Source organism: Lemur catta, chromosome 4 (assembly GCF_020740605.2).
Source record: "Lemur catta isolate mLemCat1 chromosome 4, mLemCat1.pri, whole genome shotgun sequence".
Classification (NCBI taxonomy): domain Eukaryota; kingdom Metazoa; phylum Chordata; class Mammalia; order Primates; family Lemuridae; genus Lemur; species Lemur catta.
In genome coordinates this window covers 67,590,560-67,614,284 of record NC_059131.1, presented here as the reverse complement: position 1 = coordinate 67,614,284, position 23,725 = coordinate 67,590,560, and the positions used below count along the sequence as shown (strand labels likewise).

General features: G+C 46.2%; 1 protein-coding gene across 1 annotated transcript; it reads left to right on the top strand.

Moving 5' to 3' along the window:
• The first annotated feature begins 12,703 nt into the window (after positions 1-12,703).
• FABP1 (fatty acid binding protein 1) lies at positions 12,704-18,319 on the top strand. Its single transcript, XM_045550045.1, has 4 exons — positions 12,704-12,921; positions 14,473-14,645; positions 16,069-16,161; positions 18,199-18,319. Exons 1-4 carry the CDS (start codon positions 12,855-12,857, stop codon positions 18,247-18,249), a joined length of 384 nt encoding a protein of 127 aa, XP_045406001.1. The 5' UTR covers positions 12,704-12,854; the 3' UTR covers positions 18,250-18,319.
• The last annotated feature ends 5,406 nt before the right edge of the window (positions 18,320-23,725 follow it).

The window sequence follows — 23,725 nt, the reverse complement described above, 5'->3', positions numbered from 1 at the left end:
AAAGATTTCATATCTAATAAACCAACAGAGGAGATAAAAATGGAAGCATAAAATATGTAATTAATGGAAAAGAAGACAGAAAAAAAAGAAAAAGGAGATAAAGAATAAACGGGACAAATAGTAAACAAATAGCAAGACGGTAAATTTAACCCTAACCATATCAATGAACACTTTAAAAGTTTATGGTCTATAAGTTTAGGCAATGGTTTCTAGACACAATACCAAAAGCACAAACAATAAAAGAAAACTTGATGAATTGGACTTAATCAAAATTAAAAGCTTTTTTACTTCGTAGGACACCATCACAACTCACAAAATGAGAGGGAATATTTGCAAATCACATGTCTGATAAGGAACTTGTGTCTAGAATATATAAAAATCACTTAAAATTCAACAATTAAAGGACAACCTAATTTTAAAATAAGCAAAATATTTGGATATACTTTCCCCAAAAGAAGATATACAAATGACGAATAAACACATAAAATTATGCTCAAAATCATTAGTGATGAGGGAAATACAAATCAAAACCACTCTGAGATACCCACTATAAAGGTGGAAAAAAACAACTGGTGGTAAGAATGTGGAAAAATTAGAACCCTCATACCTGCAGGTATAGGAACAAGATTGGGTTTTGTTAGTAAGGAAAATGGGTAGAGATGTATGTTAGGGAGCAACCAAAGGTGCCTACTGCATTAATAAGCATATATGCAAGGCACCGTTCCCAGATCAGGAGTTAAGAGTCTAGGACTTGAATACCAGCTCCAACATACAAGAATGCGGGAACTTTGGGGCTGATTTCTTTGGTCTCTTATCATCAAACATGAAGGCGAAGTTGGGACTCCTTGATCTCTATAATATATTTAGCCCCGCATTTTACAGTTGAAGTAATAGGCTTTGGGACAGTCGAGTGACTTGCCCACTCTCCTATACCTTCAACTTCTGCACAGCAACTGAGGGGGCAAGAAGGTGCCTCCAGCCCCTGGGATCCTCAGTCTTTGTCCTTTAAGAAGATAGCCACATGGGTGATCTCCATGAATCCTCTCAGCAATGCCTTATGGAGAACGGAATTGACTCCTAAAAGGATCATAGCTCTGCAAACTCCTCAAGGACAATGGCTGCAATTTATGAGTGTCTGGGATATTAACAAGGAATGAGCCAAGTCCCAGAACAAGGTAAATGCTTAATAAATATTTGTAGAATGAGTGAGTAAATAAACTACTTCTTATTCCACAAATGAGAAAGTTGTGGTCAGGGAGACTGATGCACCCCCAGGATTGTGTAGCCAGGAATCCCTAATATCTGACTGTAAATCCTGCACTCTCTTCAACTTATCACAATGCTTATGTTTTATGCCCATTGAAGATATTGAGAGTGGAAATGTGAGTAAGGAACAGGTATTATCCCCAAGAGTCACTGAGGATGTTGGCAACAATAAAACTGCTCCTCCCCCAGACCACTCCCGCATGGCTCAGCCCAGGCTGACGTGAGCTGCTTGGAAAGGCCAGGGGTTGCTGCTGCAGCCTGGGGTCTTCCGAGGCAATATGAAAACCTCCTTTCTTCATTCATTCATTATTTAGCACCTACAATGTGCCAGACGCTGATTTCTCTGGCTGTCTGGTCTAGTAGTAGCCAAACTTGCTAGCGATGAACTAGCAATGAAGAGAAATGTCCAAACCTGAGTATTTATTTCATTCACATGCAAACCTTGCCTTGCATTTAGGATGAAGATTTGAAAGGGAGGCATCTCTAATGTACTGGAGGCAGTTCTAGGCTTACCCTCAGAAGGCTTGCCTTCTCTGCTGTTTCCTAGCTGCATAGCCTCAGGCAAGACACTTTCCCTCTCTGAGTCTCAGTTTTCTTTCTGGTCTAATGGGAGTCATTGTATATGCTGTGTCTGCCCAATAGGTAGTTGGAAATGAGTAAGTCTTGGTGAGCTGTGCTATGCAGGATAAGGGTTCATCATTTCATTCTAGTCTTCGGGAATTCGAAGTCTTTTTGAATCAGTCTCCCCAACAGCAATGGAAAATCTCAACCAAAACCAGGGTCGAGAGTTTGTCCACTGGGACCTATTTGGGAAAGAAGTCAAGTGAATGGTTTGAGACCCCTGACTGGTTCCATGTTGGCCCACACATCTTTGTAAATAAAGGTTCAAATCCCTCTTATCATGGCTAATCCTGCCCTTTTCCAAGACACCGGGGTTTTACTTGGCCCTGACAGTGGAAAACAACCTCCATCAGAGCTACTCTCAGCAAAGACAGCCAAAGAAGGCTGACAGCTTCCAGTTCCCTAAAGTATAAGGGCATAGTTTAAGTCAAATAATGTTTAGTTGAAATTTAACCCAATTGTCAAAAGCTTCAGTCAAAGAGCAATCTGGGTCAGAATTGAACATGTGGTTAAAAACGTCCCACATACACACACCTATCAGCAGATGAGGTGATCTGCCTCACTCCCACTCTCAGTAGACAATGTGCACTGTGTGGGTTCTGCCCCAGCGTGGAATCCTGCACCTCCCAGGCTACTTCCCTGGTACCACTTCCCACCTAGGGCAGTGAACTTTAGAGTCTCTATGAGGTACTTACGAGAATATTGCTAACTAAACTCCAGACCCTTTCTCATAATCTCTGATTACTCTCTCATCTTCACTCTGTGCAAGGCATTTGTTCCCCTGCCTAAACAAAGATCTTGCCAGGAGGCATTTATAGTTGAAATTTGAGACATTTGTTTTATTCTTATCTGTGCACTTAGCCATTCACTAAGCATGTCCTGGGTGCCTTTTGCTCTCAGCAACTTTGCTAAGCTCCAGAGATAGAAATAGAAACATAGTCCCTGCCCTCAAGAAACTTTTAAGTAATAAACAAAAGAAAACAGAAAAAGAAATGTTATTACAAACCCAAACCCTCTGTGTCCAATTTTATCATTGTACCCTTGACTTAATATTATGATTAGTACCTTCTAAAATTTGAAATTGCCCTAATCATAAATCAACAGATTGAAAATGACAGTAGAAAATGTGCTTTTTGTGCTTTATGAGACTTTTACTTCTTAATCAAATTTCTCAATATTCAAAAATGTAATAGTTCAACCATAGTTTGAGGCACCAAGAGGGAGAGAGTAATTCAGGGAACCCCAATATTTTCCCTTCATCCTCAGACCAAATGGAGCCTTCAGTATCTTTGTGCCCGTTGGCCACGCTGCAGAAAACGTCAGAGATACCATAAGAAATCTACCACTCTGAGACCTTGGCAGGTTCAAAAATTACACAGAGCATTTGGTGAGGTACCGTTTACGTGAGGTAGTCCCAAACGTCTAGCGACTTGCACATTTATGAGAAGCATCCTGATGAAGGATTTACAGTGATTTCTTCCAAGTGGAATCACTCCCAGGTCCAGTACAAAGAAAGAGAAGATCGGAGCTGTTTTGACATTAATGGATCCATCTGCCCTGGTTTCCGTACAAGTTTCCTGTGAATCTGGTGAATGTGGATTCCCATAGATCATAATCCACCTGGGAAATCTAATGAAATCTGACTTCTTATCTTGCACGGATGTGACTGGTAGGGATGGGCCCAGGTTCTAGAACTGGACTCCGTGGGTTTGAATCCTGAACCTTCAGTGTCTCACCTGGTAGACCTTGGGAAAGTCCCCTTACTTCTCTGTACCTCAAAGTGCTCATCTCTAAAATGGATTATAATGCCTTGTACATGGGATAATTCACATGCAGGTGCCTAATAACAGTGAGTGTTCAGTAAGTATTAGCTGTGTGTGTAGCTGTAATGGCCAAGAACCTGCTGGAGGGATGCTGTGATTCTGCAGCCGTGAATCCTAGTGAGACGGGTGACCATGGTCTGGACCTGGGAGGATATGGGGCAGCAGCTTTTCTCATCTCTACAGGTGGGAGGTGGCACCTACACTTTTCAGGAAGAGGGAGAGATTGGGCTGAATGTTTCTCACAGGGCAATGGCTGCCTCATTTAAAAAAATTTTAATCATACAATGAATACATGATGACATTGTGAGAAAAAGTCAGCAAAAAGTACCTTTCCATTCTCCTCTGTGCCCCCTGCTCTCTTCAGAGGTAACCACTGCTCACAGTCTGGAATGTGCCTTTCCAGATGTTCTCTGTATGTGGGTAGACATGTACATAGGATTTTGGTTATTGGGTTTTTTTAATTGAAATGAAATCATTCTATATATTTTTCTGCAACTGCCTTTTATTACCTGGCAGCACATTTTTGGAACTATTTCCAAGTCAGTACAAACAGAACTTATTCATTTTTCTTAATGGCTACCCAGTAATTCAATTCATAGATGGGCCACAATCTATATAAGCAATCTGTAATCAAAACTGATAGATATTTTGATTATCCTTCTTCCCCTCCCCTTTTTTTGCTTTATTAAACAACAGTACAAAGAGAATATCAGTGTGGAGGCTATTCCTTCATGAGCCCAGATAAGTTCAACATTTTGGATTAGGATATTCTAGGTCACAGACCCTTAAAATGGTGAATCAAATGAGAAGATGCTACATTTTGAAGCAGAACCAGATTAATTTAGTTTAATAAATATTTACTGAGCCCATACTATATGTATGTTGTCCTGAGGTTCAGATTCCAGGAAATCCCATCAGGTAAGGGGAGCCTGAATGGATTCTGCTGAGCAGCTTTCATCTGGTTTTTGCTGTTTCTATTGAGCTATTGACTCAGATGCTGTGTTTTGCCCTCAAGGTTTTAAGGATACCATGGACAAACAATCTACTGGAACTGGAGGGGAAAAAGGAGAGGAGGAGGCATGGTGTGCAAATACACAAATAACCGTTGTTACAATGTTACAGCTATTGCTTAATTCACCAAACATTTATTGAGCTTGTCTCTGGGCCAGGAATCAGAAAAGCCCAGCACAGGAAATGAAATGAATCCCTATGTTCTGCCACTGAGCACCTTACCATTCACAGGAAAAGAAGACATGAGCCTAGGTGAGGTTGTAAGATAGAGTGGTCCAAACAATAAAAGGGGCAGAGATCTGGATCAGGAGAGTTCAGAGTGAGAAGAAAATACTTCCAGCTAGAAGAAGGGAGAAAGAGAAGGGACAAGGATGACTCTTCTCCCTGCATGGCCATCTCAAGGGATGGCATTAGCACCCCCGTGGTAACCCAAGCTGGGCTTCTAGGTTTGTCTTCAACCCCTCCCCTTCCCTCATGCCCTATAAGGGAGCCCCAAAGGCTCTCTGTTGCAATTACAGAACATCTCTCCAATTCACGCCCTCCTACCTACTCCCCAACTCAGGTCCTTATCCTCTTGTGCCAGAATTTTTGCAAGAGTTTCCTAACCCATTTCTCTACCTTCAGGTCTCCCCCGTTACTCCCCCACCATCTTGTCTTTCCTGCTGAGAGTAGTCTTCCAAAATCACACATCTGATCACTCCTTTGATTAAGAACTTTGGCTGACTTTCCATTACCTAGAACAGCAAATCCAAAATTTTGTCACTAGCATATCAGCTTCACTATTTTATTTTTTGTCTTATCTTTAGATGTCTTTGTGCCAGTTATTTCCCTGTGTATCTCAGCCCCTTTTCCTCACTTCACCACTCTGCTCTGTATTTGGATAACATAGTGTCTACAAACTATGTTTTCCAGACTCTTTTGTCAGCTGCATCTCTGTTAGGACTAGAGTATGCCAATCACCCAACCAGTGGGAATTAAAAGTCAGGAGTGAGAGACAATCTTCCTTCACAGCTTTGCTGGAAGTTTCAAGTGGTTGCCTTTGTGGCTGCAGTTGTACAGTAGCTCTAGATTCCAGCACCCTGGACAGGGGGAGCACCGTTTTAGTGGTTCAAGCCCTGGTCAAGGTGGGGCCACTTTATTGGATCTAGAACGTAAGTCACCAGCAACCTCCAACATTGTAGAAGCAGATGTAGACAACTGGGCATTAACAGCTTTGAATCTCTTCTTCCTTTGTTCTTTCGGCTCTTCCAACATCTTGGTAACCAACCCCATGTATTAAATTCCCTCATTTGAAGTGCCTAGGTTATCTGTTTTCCCTACCAGACTCTGATTGATATACTTATATAGTATGTTACGTACTATTTTTCTCTAAGTTACTGCTTCAAAAAAAAAAACTTGACCTTATCCTAGGCAATAATATCCATGAGATCCTAAGTTGGTATATATTTTTCTAGTATATATTAGACCAAATGCTTAATTATTAATATTAAAAATGTTCATCCATGCACCATCTAGAACCATCTCCTGTGCTGACATATACCCATTCTGGGAAGGCATGGGCCTCCTGCTCACCACTCACCTGTGACCCCTCTGCAGCTCCCGTCTCAGCACCCCTACTCATTCTCCTCTCTGTCGTCTGCCCTGAGCCATGTGCCTTTCTTCTGCAGTAACCTGTTTTTTCGTGCTTGTGCATGCTTTGTTCTCTCTTTCAAGAAGAGAGAACAGAAAAATTCCTTCTCGCTCTTAATTCAAACATTCCCTACATTTTGAAGTTTCATTCAAACGTCATTCTATCCAAAAGACAGCTTCACCTCCCCTCGTGTTCCTTATTAGACAGTGAGTTTTTTCATAGATTCAAACTGTAACCCCAGGAAAAACTTCACACAATGGGTCAGAGGATGCTTTTTGAGTGAATAAACAAGTAGTAGGTGAATCTGATGCCTCGTAGCTTTGGTGGGATCTGGAGTTGAGGAAGGCAACCCAAGGGGGGTGAACAGAATAGTGCTTGTGATCATAATGGAACACAAGGTGTGTGTTTGCAGCATGGCCTAGATGGGGTATTCCAGTAAACCCAGTATTGGAAGAACTGTAGAGCCTTGCTTTAAAGAATGAGAATTCAGTGTATGTACTCTACAATGTACCTCTATTAAACACAAGAGTCCAGCAGCCACCTCAGGATCTTTCATTCCTTGAAATCCGTCTTCATGCACACAGACTGTCGGGTTATTATAACACATTTCTGAACCAACAATAACCCATTAGAGTTCAATGGCACCTAGACTATTGTCCTGTCAACATTTTCTAGGTATGTATTCTGTGGAAAGTAGAGTGCAAAGCTCCAGTTCAGAAGAATTTTTAGGACAGTAGCCAAGCTATACCTTTAAAAATTATAATTTTTAATTATATTATTTAATTGGAGTTTAACAGACTGGATTCATCCTCCTATTTGGGTAAGTGGAGTCAGTTACTACCCTCTTTCTTCATACCTTAGTTTTCTCATCTGAAAAATGGGGATATAATGCTTACCTTATAGTATTATTTTGAGAATGCAGTGAGCTAGTGCAGAGAAAGCACTTACTTTGTGCTCAGTTAATGGAAGCTATTATTTTATCACTATGACTGTATTAGAATAGAGTAGAAATTGCTTTGGGGATGTTGGTCTAGGGGTACAAAAAAGGCAGAGAGAGACCTCAGGAGGGCTTCATGGAGAGGGACCAAGGTACTGAGCCTTAAAGGAGGTCAGTGGAGTCACCATCATGGCTCCGAAGCATGGATGGCCCATGGCTTGAAAGCAGAGAGGATGCAGGGCTGCAGGGTAGGGGTGGCAAGGGGGGTCCAGGACTGCCTGGGAGAGCTTTCTCTTTGAAGTGTCAGGCTGACACTGATGCCAACTGGACTAGCTTTCAACCCTCAGGGGGCAAGAGACACAGAGACACAGGACAAATAAATAGTATTGGCTTAACAGCCAAAATGGGGGCCTTATGACTCAGCCTTGCAGATAAGTTTTGAGTTCTTTCTTGATCACCTCAGCCTACACATTATCTCCACTTCCTGCCATGCCATCCACGGGCTTCTCCACTCTGCCGTGTGGAGGGGAGCTCAGTGGGGGCCCTCACGTCATAGAACAGGGACATTCCTAAAAAGTTATTGTGTGAAGAGAAGGTTTGTTCATTGCATACACTTTTCTATGTAGTCTGTGTAGTATGATTTCTTTTACAGTGTAAAGCACCGCCCACAATTTCTGTTTAGCATATTTTTATTTTCACCCCTCCCCGAGGATTCTTCAAGCAGGTAAGTCTCTAAAAATGCCGAGGATATTGAGTGGTTCATTAAGGCAGGTCCCATTCTAGGTCCTGTACAGTTGTTACAGGGGAATTCTTTAAGGAACTTACCATGGTTGAAGAGACAAAATAGGCATATGTAAAATAAAGCTTAAAAATGTCTTTGAACAATTTTTTTTTTTTTTTTTTTGCTGAGGTATGTACATCCTGAGATCCTAGTGAAATGATTTAAAACAGCATATGGTAAAAGCAGAAGACTTCCAGGACTGACACGTGGCTGACTGAGGAAACTCTTCCCACAGCATGGCCAGAGTGTGCAGGTTGAAGCATAGCAGCTGTTTTGATATATAGCTTAGATCACAAGAAAAAAAATCCCCAGATATCGGGAACACAGAGGGAACTGAAAGTCAGAGCAGTGAGCAATGAGCTCTGCTCGGAAGCCTGAGGTGGTTGCCAGACCTGGAAATAGACCCACATGGCCAGGAGCTTTGGCTTTCCTGGCCCTTGGGAGGAGAAGAGGCTCTTGGGCCTGCAAAAGACACAGCTGCACCACCAGCAAAGCAGGGACTGGAGACACTACCCACTGGCCCAGGGAGATGGGAAAGAAGCCTGTCCCCAAGCCAGGAGATAAACATAAAAATTGGTCCTGAATAGAGCTGGAACCCATTCTACTAAGTGAAGTATCCCAAGAGCAGAAAAACAAGCACCACATATACTCACCATCAAATTGGTTTCACTGATCAACACTTAAGTGCACATATAGTAATAAGAGTCATCAGGTGTCCGGCAGGTGGGAGGGGGGAGGAGGGGTTGGGTATATTCACACCTAATAGGTGCAGTGCGCACCGTCTGGGGGAAGGACACGCTTAAAGCTCTGACTCAGGTGGGGCAAGGGCAATATACGTAACCTAAACATCTGTACCCCATAATATGTTGAAATAAAAAAAAATTTATCCTGGGCAGATACCCCCGGGACACCTGGCAGATGCAAATGCAAAGTGCTCTGATCCCCTGTGACAGGAGTGGTGCATTTCTGAAGGCCTTGACGGTTTATAAAGTTCTTTCACAAGGCAAAGAATGTGATGACCATTTGACCGATAAGGAAGTGAAGCCTCAGCAAGGTTCTAGGCTTACGCATCGGGTATAAAGGAGAGCTGGGCCCAAACCCAAGTCCTTCCCGGCTGCAGCCCGGCCTCTAGGAGAGGTAATGGCTCCCCAGGGCACCTTCTGGGTTCCGAACACCCAGGAAATGGGCAAGCACTGCAGGCACTCGGGTCAGACACAAGTGCAGAACTGCCTGTTCTAAAATGAATACCTGTCACATCCTGCCACCAAGAGGCTTCCCCTTCCCCTCCCACATCGCCACACTGCCCATGTGAGTATGGAGCCCGAGGGGAGGGATGTCCAGCCGGGGCCTGAGGGGACAGAGTCTTCAGGGGGACCAAATCCAAAGCTGTGCCCATTGAATGGGAGTCTTTTTTTTGTTGTTTGTAAACTTGAAAGCCACTTGAACTTTGTCATTGCAATTAAGCTTATCTCTTCTTGTGTTTGCCCAGCCGGTGGGTGGAAGATGTCATTACCCTCTCCTAATTTTACAGAAAATCATTCACAAGTATTAATTTTTGAAATAGCTACCTAGCTCTATAGCCTCAAGAGTCACCAATAAATAAATAAATAAAACTGGCCTAAAGGAAGCCACTGGGGGTTGCCTAAGAACAGCCATGTCTAGGATCCGGGAGCCAGAGGGAGCCTGGCCCCGTGTCTGTCAGCTCAGGCTACCTGCCTCTCCTCCTGTGGAGCTGCCCATCTGCCGGGGAGACTGCCAGGTCCTCTCTGGCTGTGCCAGGCCCTAGACCAGCCTGCATCGGTCGCATCCACAGTGCTGTTCTGGATCTGCAGGTGCTGCCTGGACAAGGCAGGCAGGAAGTGCTGCGCCAATAGATTCTCCCAAACTAAGCACTTGATGGGCGGATGGGGTGGGGGTGGTAATGACTCTACCCTGTCATTTTCCTTGGTGATTATTTCATTGTTTTCAGCTGCAAAGCTCCTAAGCTTCTGAGATAAGCAAGTTTTTGCTGATTAGCTCCCTGATAAATGTTGGAAGAGTTCTTGAAGTAGGTGGTAGGTGAGGTGGGGTGGGCAGGGCCTCAGATATAGATTGGAATTTAGCCCCGGCTTCAACCGTGGCATGGTCATTAGACAGACATAGGCTAGCTATCAGCCAGGCTTCTGGTGGCACATGTAACCCACTGGGATCTAGATCAAATGAGCTTGAATCCCTCCAAAGCCTTCCCTAAGATTTCTGGGGACCTGGGGAACCCTAGGGGGAATGGACCCCTACGGACACGCTGCCTCCTGGCACTGCTGCTAGGTGTGCTATCTCAGCTCCATCACACCCATCCAGAAATGAAAGCCAGCTCTTCATCATCCCCCTCCTCCCTGCCTGCTGCACCCTCTCCCTTCCCGTGCAGTCTGGAGGAGGGACAGGAAGACACACACAGGCCTCTCCTTGTCTCCTCACAGTGCAGCAGCCCTTCCCTTCGCCAGCTCAGCTCTCCCTGACACACAGTCTGGGATGTCACACTCTCTCTCTCCCAAGCAGCTAATCCAGTCACTTACACACACACACACTCATACACACACACACACACTCACACTTTCTTCTCTGAGAGGAATTCTCATGCCAGTTTTTAAAATAATGGATTTTTCACTTCCTTCCATATAAAAAAAAAAATGAAAAATCAATATCCCACCTGGAGATTCAGGGTCTAACATGGGCTCCCTCAGTACAACAAGACACGTTGAGAGACCCATAATCAAGGCTCGGAACAAGGTGAGAGAGGGGACTGCGGGTGTCCCCACCATGCTTTCAGCCACTTTGCCCCTTCCCATTCTGGTGCTCGGGCAGTTGTGGTGATATAAACGGCCGTGAGTTCTCACACATAAGCCTGCTCAGCTTCCTACAGGGACAGCCCAACGTGTGGCCCGGGAAGCACTGTGTGTCCGGGACCTGTCAGAGGAGGGCCCTCTGTGCTGGAGGAAAGGGGTGCTGGTGCCAGGATCTGCAGCACTGCGTGCTCAACGAGTGCTCTCTGCTCACGCCGCTCGGAGCGTGGTGATCTCTCCACGGCAGGGTGCACGCCGATGCCACTGGTCACGGATGGCAGAGAAGGGCCCTGGCACTGCGCCTGTGTGTGCAGGGGAGGACATCTAAAGTGCTTTGCTGGATCAACGTGTCCAAATGCCGGAGAGTGTGGGGGACGTGTGGGGCCTGGAGACTGAAGAGCACACCTCTCCTGTGGGCTGGCACACCTGTGTCGGTCCCGCACTCTTCATGCGTGTCTTCCCATGGTGTCGATGCCCCCTGGCATGAGCTCTTATCCACCCACATGCCCCCGGCCTCCTGCCCAACCAGACCCTGAGGGCTGCAAAGCTTCCAGACGGAGTGGCTTGGGCACAGACACAGAGACAAGGACCCCCCACAACTTGTTCCCTTGGCCTGTGACTGGAACTATAGCCTGGGGAGAAAGGAGGGAGGAAGGTGGAGGGGGAGACCAGAGCGGGGTTTTGAGGGCTGGCAGCCCTGCTAAAAGTTTAGGCAATGGAATCATTTTCCAAGCCAAAAGTCAGAGCTCATGATAGAAAAGTAGGAGTGTTGTTGGGGGTGGTCGTCATGATGGTACATGAGACACTAGGGCTCTCCTGGCTACCCAGGACCTGTGGTCTCTGGAACCACAGGAACTGCTAGAAGCCCACGCCCGGATGAAGCAGGAGGATAAAGGCTGGAGGCTGCGAACAAGGAAATTGACACCGAAGCGCAGGCAGAGGAGGGAGAAACCTGGTGGTTACGGGTGTTTGCTGAGAGCTTCCTTGGGGCCAGAAGTGGGGAGATGTGCCTCCATTGGGTACCACATCTCTCTGCGCTTCACGACAAATGGGCACATCTCAAGGCCCCTGGAAGTGCTGCTGTGTCATCTCCCCAAGGCCGGTGCCAGTCAGGGGCTCCCTGCATATAAACTTGAATCCCCCGTCCTGCCCTTCTAGGCAGGAATGGGGTAAGTCAGCAGTTTCCCTCTTCCCCCTCCCTTGTCTCTGCCTTATAAATCTCAGTTTCCACACACTGCCCTTTAGATGTGCTGCTTTAACACTTTAAATCTGGACTGTGGGGGGCCCATAATCATCAGGGGGGAATTCCCAGAATACAAAATCACTCTAAGGGCTGATGACAACTCTAAAAATGAAGTTTGTGTGATGATAAGGATGGGAAGAAATCATAAGATTATGTAAAGAAGGTGAGGGTTTGAGTTCAAAGGAAGTCTTTGGTATTTTTCTGTGTGTTTATATGCAGACACATATGTGGAAACACGTGTGTACACATGTCTATGCATACATATACACAAGCATGTACATGTGTATATATGCATATGCACACATTTAGGCACACAACACATATACACACATATATACACACAGATACACATCATGCAAACATGTGTACACATATGTATAACACACACATATATGCACACACATGTGTATGTGCATACACACACTTATTTCAGGGAAGGGTGCTGAGTCACCTTAAAGGCTGCAGGGCCAAGGGCTTTGCACTCGACTGACATTTGTTACTGTTTGTTGACTGAGGGCAAACCTCTGCTGTGCCCATCCTGTTCTTTATCGTTGACCATTGCTCTCAGTAGTTAATGTTTGAATCTGGCCATAAAGGAATTGACAGCTGCTGACCTCTGGTCAATATTCGAAGGCAAAGGAGCCCCCTATAAAACAGCCCACAGTGGCAAGTCTAACCTGCAGTGCTGTGGGTCAGCCGTAGAGAGGGAGCCTTATCGCCACCATGAATTTCTCCGGCAAGTACCAACTGCAGAGCCAGGAAAACTTTGAACCCTTCATGAAGGCAATTGGTGAGTCCAAGGCTGGACACCAAGGCTCCGGGTCCGGCCCCACCGGCAGTGGCTATACAGGGTTTGGATGTTGAGATGGGAGGAGAGGTTCAGGCTACACACAAAGGGGCATTTTGTTGACTTTTGTGGTTACCTGCAGCTCATGCTATTATTCACTGGGCAAGGCCAGCCCCCAGGCAAGTGGAAAGAGCACTGAACTCGGTGTGATCTGGATTGACGCCCATGTCTGCTGGTACTTCACTGTGTGGTCCTGTCCATTCAGTCATGCACTCATGCATGCATTCATTCCTCTAACAAACATTGATCCAAGGCCAGCCCGGCACCGAGCACTGTGCTAGGGGGATACCAGAGGGACAGATAATGATGAGCTCTATTTTCAAGGTCACAGTTTAAAGAGAGAAGAAGAGAAGAAATAAGGGTAATATATCCACTAAGGTGTGCAGTGCTGACTGTGCCACGCACCGGGCTAAGCACTGGATATGCAATACCCCATTTAATCCTCAACAGAAAACTCTGAGTCCTGGGTGGTATTATTTTTCCACTTTACAGTGAGGCAACCGAGGCCTAGAGAGGTTAAGTCATCATGACCAAGGTCATGCAGGCAGCAAGTGTTTAAGTTGGGATTGGAAGCAGGTGCTGGTTCCCAGAAAACTTGTTTTAACCCCCCTGCCTCCCAGGGTCACATACAGGAGGGTGTGGCACTCGTGGAGGGAGGAGAAGGGGATCTCGGCCGAGCCTTGGAAGATAAGCAGGTGTCTGCCAGGGGACTGGGGGAAGGGAGTGTGTTCCAAGTAGGGGGAGCCCTGTGAGCAGAGGGTGCAGCGTGACAAGGGAGGGTGCCGAGCGGGAGGAGGGTGCAGAAGACAGCAGGGCCAGGAGAGGAGGACCTTCAGGGCTGATACCTTCTTCTGCAGCCAAGTCACACCACCTCTGTGTCTCGCATCCCTCCCTGTGCAACAGGACCCTCCACTCCCACTGCCAACCCACATGATTTCTGTGAACTCAATTCATATAACAGTGTACATATGCTCTGACGTTTGTAAAGCCCTATCCCAGGGCAAGGCTGGTCCGTCTTCTTCCAGAGCCCTGACTGCAGAGGTGAACACAGGTTTGCCTGGCACAGTCCTGCTTTGTGCATGTTGTCCTGGCATAATTATGAATCATTCCCCCATCACTCTCAGGAGTGACCTGGTGTGGAAGACAAACTCTCTGGTCGCCCTGGGTGTAGGGAATGAAATGCTCCAAGAGCAAAGTCATTAAAGGAGGAAAGAATGAGGAAGGGGAGTGAGTGAGAACCACAGTGCTCACAAGAGGAAAGGTTCTTCAGACCAGAAGGGTGTCCTTTTTATAAATTCACTGTCAAGATAGCAGCAGGCCAGTCCAGGCCAGGCCACTGACCTTTCCTTTCAGAGGCCAAAGCCCACGCCGCTCTTGGACCTCCAGTGAGTTTCCTCCCGTTCCCTACCCCAATGCCACAACGCTTCTCTCATCTACCGTGGTCACATAGCTCCCACCTCTGCCCATCTCTAAACCTCAGACGATTTCTCCCAGGTGTGCCTGACGACCTCATCCAGAAGGGGAAGGACATCAAGGGGGTGTCGGAAATCGTGCAAAATGGGAAGCACTTCAAGTTCACCATCACCACTGGGTCCAAAGTGATCCATAGAGAATTCACCTTGGGGGAGGAGTGTGAGCTGGAGACCATGACAGGGGAAAAGGTCAAGGTAGGAGGGGGCCCCCCCTGGCCACACTCTCTTCCGGAACTTTCCCTGGAACCTGGGTTCCTCCCTCAGGACCCACATCTCAATTCCCACCACAGATATCCCATCTCTGAACCAACCTCTGGGCGGGAGAAGCAGAGAGACAAAGGCGCTCTTAGGGAGGAAGGTCTTAGAGAAGCTGCTCTCGTCTTCCTGGGGACTGTCTTGGTGGTGCTCAGTCTCCCAAATCCAAGCTGTCCCATGTGGAGGATGTGGGGGAACCAGGCACAGGGCAGGATTCTAGGTCTCAGGTTCTCCCAGGCCCAGCACTCCTGGCTCTCAAAGTCCTCTAAGCAGGGCCCAGCAGCAGAGTAAATGGGGTTCAGTGAAAAACCCTAAGTGGCAAAGGCCAGAGCTAGTGGTGATGGGTAGAGACGTCTTGGAGTCAGTTCTGGCAACACCAGAATGCCAAGGCCCCAGGCAGGCACTCAGACCAAGCCTTTGGGTGGTCACTAAGCCCTGGCCTCAACTATCCCATCTGTACAATGGGAATAGTCAATCTTCCCAGACGGAAGGCAGTGGGCAGGGCCGCATGGCATCAGCTGGGCTGCAGCTCAAGGTGTGTGAGGAGAGCTGGGGCGTGAGCTGTGCGGGTGGATGGCAGGCAGTGGCAGGGGATCCCAGCACTGGGGGTGGCCGTCTCCTCCTCCCTCGCAGACGCTGCACACCGCAGCAGCCCTCTTCTCTCCTGCAACCCCCACACCCCAGCTCTGTGCACTGGGCTCAGCTTGTCCATCTTTTTACCTCTCCCGTTTGCTCTTTATTTGTGCCTCCAAATATAACGTTACAGGTGAGGATAAATTTTAGGAGGGAGATTGTCTTGATGTGCCCATGGTAAGGGGCAGGCCATCAGGGCTTTTATCTCAGGCCTTTTCCAATTGTCCATTTTCCAGGCAAATTTTTAACTTTGGCCATTGTCTTGGCCCTGCTGCATTTCTGTCACCTCTTCCAGGATGTATAAGGCTTGGAAAGGACATCGTGATGGGAAAGATTAGCATTCTGGAAAGAATAATACATGCCAAAGCAAAATATGCGTTCTCTCAGCTGGCCGATACTTTAAATTTTGCCACTACCTCCCTCCATTAGCTTGTAGAATTGGATTTTACTTGATTTTATTTTAGCATTTGTACTTGGGACCATTTAGGTGTTCTGTGCTGATTTCTAGACCACATGCCATAAATTAAAATTCTGACAAAAGAAGTCCTGACATTCTTCAGTTCTTAAATGCACCTCACTTCTGCGTAGAGCAGAGAGCTGGGGGGTTGAGGGTGTGGGAAGAGGAGTGTTCGGGTCATTGCAAGCTGGGGCCTGTGCAGGCACAGCCACCGTATCAGCCTTGCTCCCTCCCCAGGCCCTTCCTCACAGGCTACCTCTCTGTCCCCTACAGGCAGTGGTTCACTTGGAAGGCAATAATAAGCTGGTGACAACTTTGAAAAACATCAAGTCCGTGACTGAACTCAACGGTGACACAATCACCAGTGTAAGTTGGCACTCTGAGCTTTCGGCTCCCAGGGCTTGAGGGAGGAGAGGAGAAGCGTGAGGAGCAGCTCACACACCCCAAGCCCCCACCCCTGTACCCCCACCCCCAAACGCCTGCCTTTCCTATTCTCCATACCTGCTACCACTTACTGCGGATCCATAACATAGCGGGCAGTTTACACACATTATTGATAATCTTCCCAACAACCCTGAGTTTTCTAAGTGGAGAAACTGGGCCAGGACCCCTCTGAACTAGCTCTGTCTCACGGAGCTGCCAGCCACAGTGTTCACTACACCAGCCCTCAGAGGAGCCACTCACAAATCTCGACAGTGTAGATTTGTATACTTACTACAGTCTTGTTCTAACAAAACCAGCGTGGCGTATTAGGACAATTTTTCAGCAGAGAGAAATACAGTGTCTTGAGGAAGAGGCAACGTTTTCTAATGCACCAAAGGCTTTGGACACATCAGCTAGTGGTGGCCCCTCCTGGTGTTTCCCTACCTCTCCTGGTTTCCCACCCTGGCTGTCCCTCACCACACTTTCCTAGTGGGAGTCAGCCACTCCTACTGCCCCTTTCCTTCCCTCCCCATCGCCCACTCCCCAGCTTCTCTCCCCCTTCTTGACCAACATCCAAATGGGATGCAGTAAGAGAGGCACCTGGTAGGACGTGCAGAGACCCCAGCACAGGTCACCTTTTTCAGTCTCCGCTGGGATGGAGCCACAAGACTCACCCACAGGCTGGAGGGCAGAAACCCATTCAATCCGCAGGCGCCCACTGAGCCCTCCCGTGGGCCTCGGTGATTCATGGAGCAGCCCTTCCCTTGGTGCAGCGCCCACATGCAAGCAAGGCTTTATTTGGCCAGAAGTTCAGTTCTTAGAAAATAGCTTTTTCTATTTTATGAGGTCATGGTAATTCATAGCCATACCTTTCCCTTCTGCCTCAGTGCTAGTCGATGAACCAGCAGGGCCTCCATCTGCCTTGCAAGCCCAGGCCCTTAATAAATGCCTTTGCCCATTTGGCATTATAAGGAGAATTGCATTCTTTGTGAGATTGTGGCAGCTTACAAGCCTGGCACAGTCCAGTTGTGCAGTCATCCTTGGAGCTTGGCTGCCGGCCAGGTCCTGTCCTCAGTTCAGGAGTGAACAGTGCTGCAGTGTTTTTCCTTCAGTAACGTGTCTCTGACTCCTCTTTGCGCCCAATATGTGCTTTAGGGAGTCACAGGAGACTGGACACTGTCCAGGGGGCTGTCAGCACCCTGCTCAAGTGGAAAAATCCTTCAACTAGTGAGTGTGAGCATCAACCACAAAATGTGCGATGCCCACCCCAACCCCAGCCAGAGGTGCAGGTGGGGGGCAGGAGATGATGTGAGGGAGGCAGGATGAGGGATGAAACAGACAGGTTGGCCTGCCCAAGGCCATCCAGCTAGTAAGTGGTAGAACCAGGGCTGGAATGCATTAAGCGGCAGCAATTCCATGGCTGCTGAAGCTAAGGGGCTCCTCTTCACCTTGACCTTCACCCTAACGCAATGTCATTAAAGCAGTCTTATTCAGAGAACCAGCAAGGGTAGAGGAAACATCCCTCAACAAGCCTAAAGTTGATGCATTTTTGTGTGTTTCACAGCTTTAGGGGGACGATTATGCAGCGCCCACTCTGTTCCAGGCTAGGTGCCTATGTGGTTCGGAGTACATGTATCCTTGGTGCCCAACATATATTTGTTGAATAGTAGGTGTTCAATGAAACTTTGAGAAGTTGGATTGGATTGGGCTGGTTTGGATAGTCTTGCTGTAACAGCTGTTGATGTAGGAAGGATTTCAGTCAAAGGGAGGACAGCCCTCCATGTGAGGAAGTGAAGTGACAACGGTTTGACATAGGATTTAAGAAAGAATTGCCAATCCCTCCGCAATCCTATAGGAAACAAAAGAATCTTTGAGTTGTCTCATATGTTAGCATATTTGGGGCTATTTTGTAGGCTTTTTGTTTTGTTTTATTTTTACAATTCAATGTGAACATTTCATGATTTCTTTTCTGGCTTTCAGACCATGACATTGGGTGACATTGTCTTCAAGAGAATCAGCAAGAGAATTTAGACAAGTCAGCATTTCATATTCTTTTACTGTGTAAAATTAATGTAATAAAGTAAACTTTGTTTTAAAAATATCTTTTCTTCTCAGTGGCTTTTCATTGACAGTGCTATTGGTGTCAGTGAGCACAGATTACCTTTGTTTTCGTGTTTATTTAGCTCTTTAGTTCATCTGCCATTCACAAAAATAAATTCCAGATGAACTAAAGAGCTAAATAAACATGAAATATTAGAAATATATATGACAGTAGATAAATAACTTCAAATATAGAAGACTTTTTAATACTAGGGGCAAAAACCATGAAGGAAAAGTTTAATGAATTTGACTACCTCACAAATTTTATGTTTTATATGAAAAAAGACATTATAAACCCAGATTCAAAAAAATGTTTTGGCTTCCATAACAAAGGTTAATAGACAGAGTATAAACATCCCCCCAAGCTGGCACAGTGGTACATGCCTGCAGTCTCAGCTACTGGGGAGGCTGAGGCAGGAGGATCCCTTGACCCCAGCAGTTCAGCCTGGGCAACATAGCAAGATCCCTGTCTCTAAAAATCATAATATAATTTTAAAATCTCCCCAAATCAATAAGAAGACCAACGAGTCAATGGAAAAGTGAGTTGAGGATATTAATAGGCAATTCACAATACAAAATAAGTTTAATCTCATAGTAGTCAGGGAGTAGGGTTGCAAGAGGAAGTATTATATCATTTTTAAAATCAAACTAGTAAAAAGTAAAAAGATTGGTAACACCCAGGATTTGTAAGGATGTGATAAATGGCTATGCTTCTGGTGTTGGAGACATAAACTGGTAAGGCCGATATGGAACACCATTTGACAGTGTCCATTAATATTTTCGATGTGAAGTCCTAACACCTAGCAATGCCACTGTTGTATCTCTCCCTACTGAAGTGTTTACACATGCACAAGAAACATATAAAGGATGCAATAGCCAAAAACGGGAAACAAATTCTCGTAAGTAAAAAAGAGTTAGATAAACTGTAGTATAGCCATACTACAAAATAATCCACAAAAGATTAAATGCATGAGGTAGATCTCTATATACTGATATAGAAATATATCTAAGGCAAAGCTCTTTTTTAAAAAAGCAAGTTTCAGAATTATATCAGCAGTATAATGTCATTCATGTTAGTTTTGTTAAAACATGAAACAAAATTATCTATTTATATACATATATGGATGTGAACATATAGAAAAAAGTCTAGATGTTTGGAACACCAGATATTAAAATAATAGCCATTACCTCTGGGAACAGAATTAGGGGAGAGGTCAAGAGAGCTTTTTGCATCATTTATGTTGTTTGAATCTTTTGCAAAGAACTTATTTTGTGAAACTATTTCTTTCATGAGCAATGAATTTTTTAAAAAAACAGATGACTTAAAGTAGAAATATTGGGCTTGAAGAAGAGCTAACTAATCCATGATTTGGGACCTCAGTTTTCTCACCTGTACAATGGGCAATACAATACCTTCCCTCCTGGCTTTCCTGAGAAGCCCATGAAATAACGCAAGTCAAATACCATTCAAATAAAACAAGTCAATAGTGCCATTCTCAGATTCTCGGGAGTGTCAGTCGGGTTTGATATTCAGACCATTCGCAGAAACTCCGTCATGCCCAGAGCAACTAACCTCTGAAAGCAGATCAGAGGCAGGGGGAGAAAAAGAGGTTTTCTCTGGACCACTAAGTCGATAAATGGCGGAACTCTGACACTGGAGCCACAGGAGGAGAAAGTAGCACAGAGTCTTCTCAGCAAAGCCTCCGGGGATCTGACAAAATTCCCAAAGTCTCCTCCCAGGGAGGCTCTTCCCCTGGGAACAACTCTGGGTTTTGGAGGGGACAGTTTGTACGTTTTTTCCTGGAAAGGAGAATTAATTAATACTTGCTGGATTTAGAGTTTGCACGGGGTCAGAAGCCTGCTTAAATAAGCGGAATGAACAGCTGTTGCTGTTATCAGCTATTTTCGCGTTGGCCCCTCCCCCGTTCGTGCCCGCTCCGTGCCCTCCGCCCGGCCTGTGGGAATCCCGCCAACAGAGGGCGCTCGTTCCCGGTGAGAGCCGACTGGTTTGCAAGCTGCCAGTTTGGGTGTCTATGTCACAAATGTAGCCGTATCTTTTTCTTTTTTCTTTCTTTCTTTCTTTTTTTTTAACCAACTGCTAGCAGGGTAAACAGAGTGATGGGGGGGCGGCCTAACTTTAGTCCACACTCAATCTTCAGAGCACTTTTTCTGTACATATTAGAGGCATGTTCACCATCCCATGATTCTCCTCTAGTACTTATTACTAGAAAAAAAATGGAGACATGGAATTAAATGCATCTTCTCCGCACAGCCGAGCCTCATTCAGCCAAGGAGGGCTGGGCAATGCTAAGCCCTGAGGATACAGTGATTCCTGGGACATGCAGTGTGTACTAGCCCCAGACCCTGGTGCAGAATGGGTGGGGGTGATGCCTGGGAAAAGGTCTCAGAGGAGGTCTGGAAACATCCAAGGGTATCTGCTGGGCAGGGAAATGTGGAGGCAGAGAACGGAAGAGTCTCTACCGTGAATATCCTTTTACTCTGGTAAGGGGTTTGAACTTGATTCCAAAGGCAGTGGGGAATCATGGAGGGGTTTTTACTAAATGTTACTAAATGCATTGTAGAAAAATCAGTCTGACCACAGTGTCAAGGGCCAGTGAGAGGGAACAATGCTGAATACAGAGAGATGATTAAAAGGCTGTGGCAGTGGTCCAGGCAAGAGATTTGGGGGGCCTGAACCAAGGCAGTGCCTGTGAGGATGGAACAAAGCGGAAAGGTTCAAGAGCATTTAGGAATTAGAATCAGTGGGCTCTAGTGACTAAATGCGGGAAGCGCCACCAGCAGATGTATCAGTCAGGATCTGTTAGCAGGAGACAAGACACACTCAGAAGGTTCTGATGAAACTCAATGAAAAGACTATTGGCCAGGCGCTGTGGCTCACGCCTGTAATCCTAGCACTCTGGGAGGCCGAGGCGGGTGGATCGCTCAAGGTCAGGAGTTCGAGACCAGCCTGAGCAAGAGCGAGACCCCGTCTCTACTAAAAACAGAAAGAAATTATCTGGACAGCTAAAAATATATACATAAAAAAATTAGCTGGGCATGGTGGCGCATGCCTGTAGTCCCAGCTACTAGGGATGCTGAGGCAGGAGGATTGCTTAAGCCCGGGAGTTTGAGGTTGCTGTGAGCGAGGCTAATGCGACGGCACTCTAGCCCGGACAACAGAGTAGGACTCTGTCTTAAAAAAAAAAAAAAAAGACTATTTATTTATAAAGGTATGGTTAGAGTAAAGGAAGCCAGTAAAGTAGGTGAGGAGGCACCCGCCTAGCAACCACAGGAAGCCACTCTCACCTGTAGGCCTGAGGGGCAATGCAGGGGACGGTTACTGGAGCCATAGGAGGTTCACCCAGTCGGAGCTGGGTCAGCCTTCAGGAGCACAGAGCCGGGCAGAGAAGGCTGGAGAAGGGATGTGGACGAAATGGAGAAAAACTAGCACCATGGGAGCAAGTGAAAGAAACCTACCCAAAAGGCTTAGGCCAAAAATAAAAATGGGGCAAAGGGGCATGGTTCACTAGCTTATATAACTGTCAAGGGTAGGTGGACCCAAAACTGAACAACAACGTTAATATTTCTCTTTCTCCTTTCCAACTCCTCTTTCCTCCCTCAACTTTTTTTCCCAGGGCTCTCCATGTGGCAAAGACTGTGACTGTCAGTACCTCCAGAGTCACAAACTGAGAGTTTGAATCCCTAGAGAACAGCAGGGACTCCTTCTCCAATTCAGAAGGGCAGGGGTCCCCCAGTAAGGATCAGGTGGCCTGGCTTGGGTCACTTGCAGTATGTGCTGGAGCCCACTAGTCCTACTTAACTCCCGACTCTGTATACAGTTTGGTACTTGGTGTTGGCTTCGGTGGGAGTGTTTACACTACAGAAATCAGCAAATGTTTCAAATCGGGGCTTTTCTTAACGTTGATGTTAAATATTTACCAGAGCACCATTGACTCCCGGGCCCTCACTGTGTGTCGGGAAAGGCCGTGCCGTGACAGGTTCAGGCTGAGTCCTGCACCAGCCTGTGCTGAGCAGCCTCCTGAGAGCTGCATGGCGCAGAGTCCCTAGAGAAAGGGTTGGAACTGTTAGCAGAAGTGGGGAAGAGGTGCTGGTCTGAAAAGCCAAGCCACGGAAGGCTATTCAGGGGGTGAAGGAGAAGAAAGTATCTGAGATAACGCACCACATCCTGGGCATCTAGGTGGAAGGTGACTTGCGAGGCACAGGTCTGGAGGGAAGTGATGAGTTCATGTGCAGACAGATCCCGTATGAAGTGATCAAACACCAGCTGTCCTGAGTAAGGCCAAAATCTTCCCCTCGAGAAACATATGCTCTAATGAGCCAGGTGAGGAACCAAATGCAAATAAGTGTCCTACAAGGGCAAATGTAAGTGCCACTGAAGGACACAAGCCACATAACTGGAATTCTATCTGCTGCTTCCAACTGTAGTTCCCTGCACTGCCCCAGCTCCTGGCCAATACATCGGTAGTGCGGTGGGCAGATGGCTTAGTCTGTTGGTTGGTAATCAGAGGTCTTAGACTTGTGTGCCACAGCCTTAAGGAGAAGAGGCTTCAGGATGCAAATTTCACCCAGTTTAAGTGAAGACTTCTTTAATGGTCTGCCTAACTATCTATTCTGCTACTCTCACATAGTAAAATCCCTTTATAGATGGACAACACAACAAATTAATGCATTCTAAAATTAAGCCAATCATTGTGGCGTAAATATTCCCATCATGGCCAATTTCAAGTTATCAGTGTGATGTTGGTGAATGCAGAGCTGGGAAGAGATGTGCCCAGTTGGCTCTCACATGCTAACACAGCTGGTTGTAGCACTCCACTGCTTGTCTCTACCTTTCACCTCCTCTTCCTACTGGGAGAAGGGACACCCAGCAGAAGCAAGGTTGTAATGCTCAAAGTGGAATAACTGCTAACAGTCTCTAAGCACTTTTGATGGGTCAGGCACTGTTCTAAGGGCTTTACATTTAAGAACTTTAGTCCTCGCAGCAAACCTATGCAGTAGGTAGAAATGAGGAAAACTGAGGCATGGGTGAAATAACCAGTTCAAGGTCACATAGCTAATATTAGGAGAGCTGGGATAAAGACAAGCTTAAATGGTTTTTCTCAGTGTCCATGATCTTAAAAACTACACCAAAGTATTTCTCTAAAATTGCACAATCAAATACAGTCGCCACTAGCCACATTGGTGATTTAAGTATAAATTAATTGAAATTAAATAAAATTTAACATTCAGTTCTTCAGTCATACTCAAGTCTTCAATAGGCATGTGTTGCTAGTGGCTACTGCAGTGGACAGTACAGATATAATACATTTCCATCATCACAGAAAGTTCTATTAGACATTGCTCCTCTGAAAAAGATTATCAGAAAGAAAGAAGCCACACCTATTTG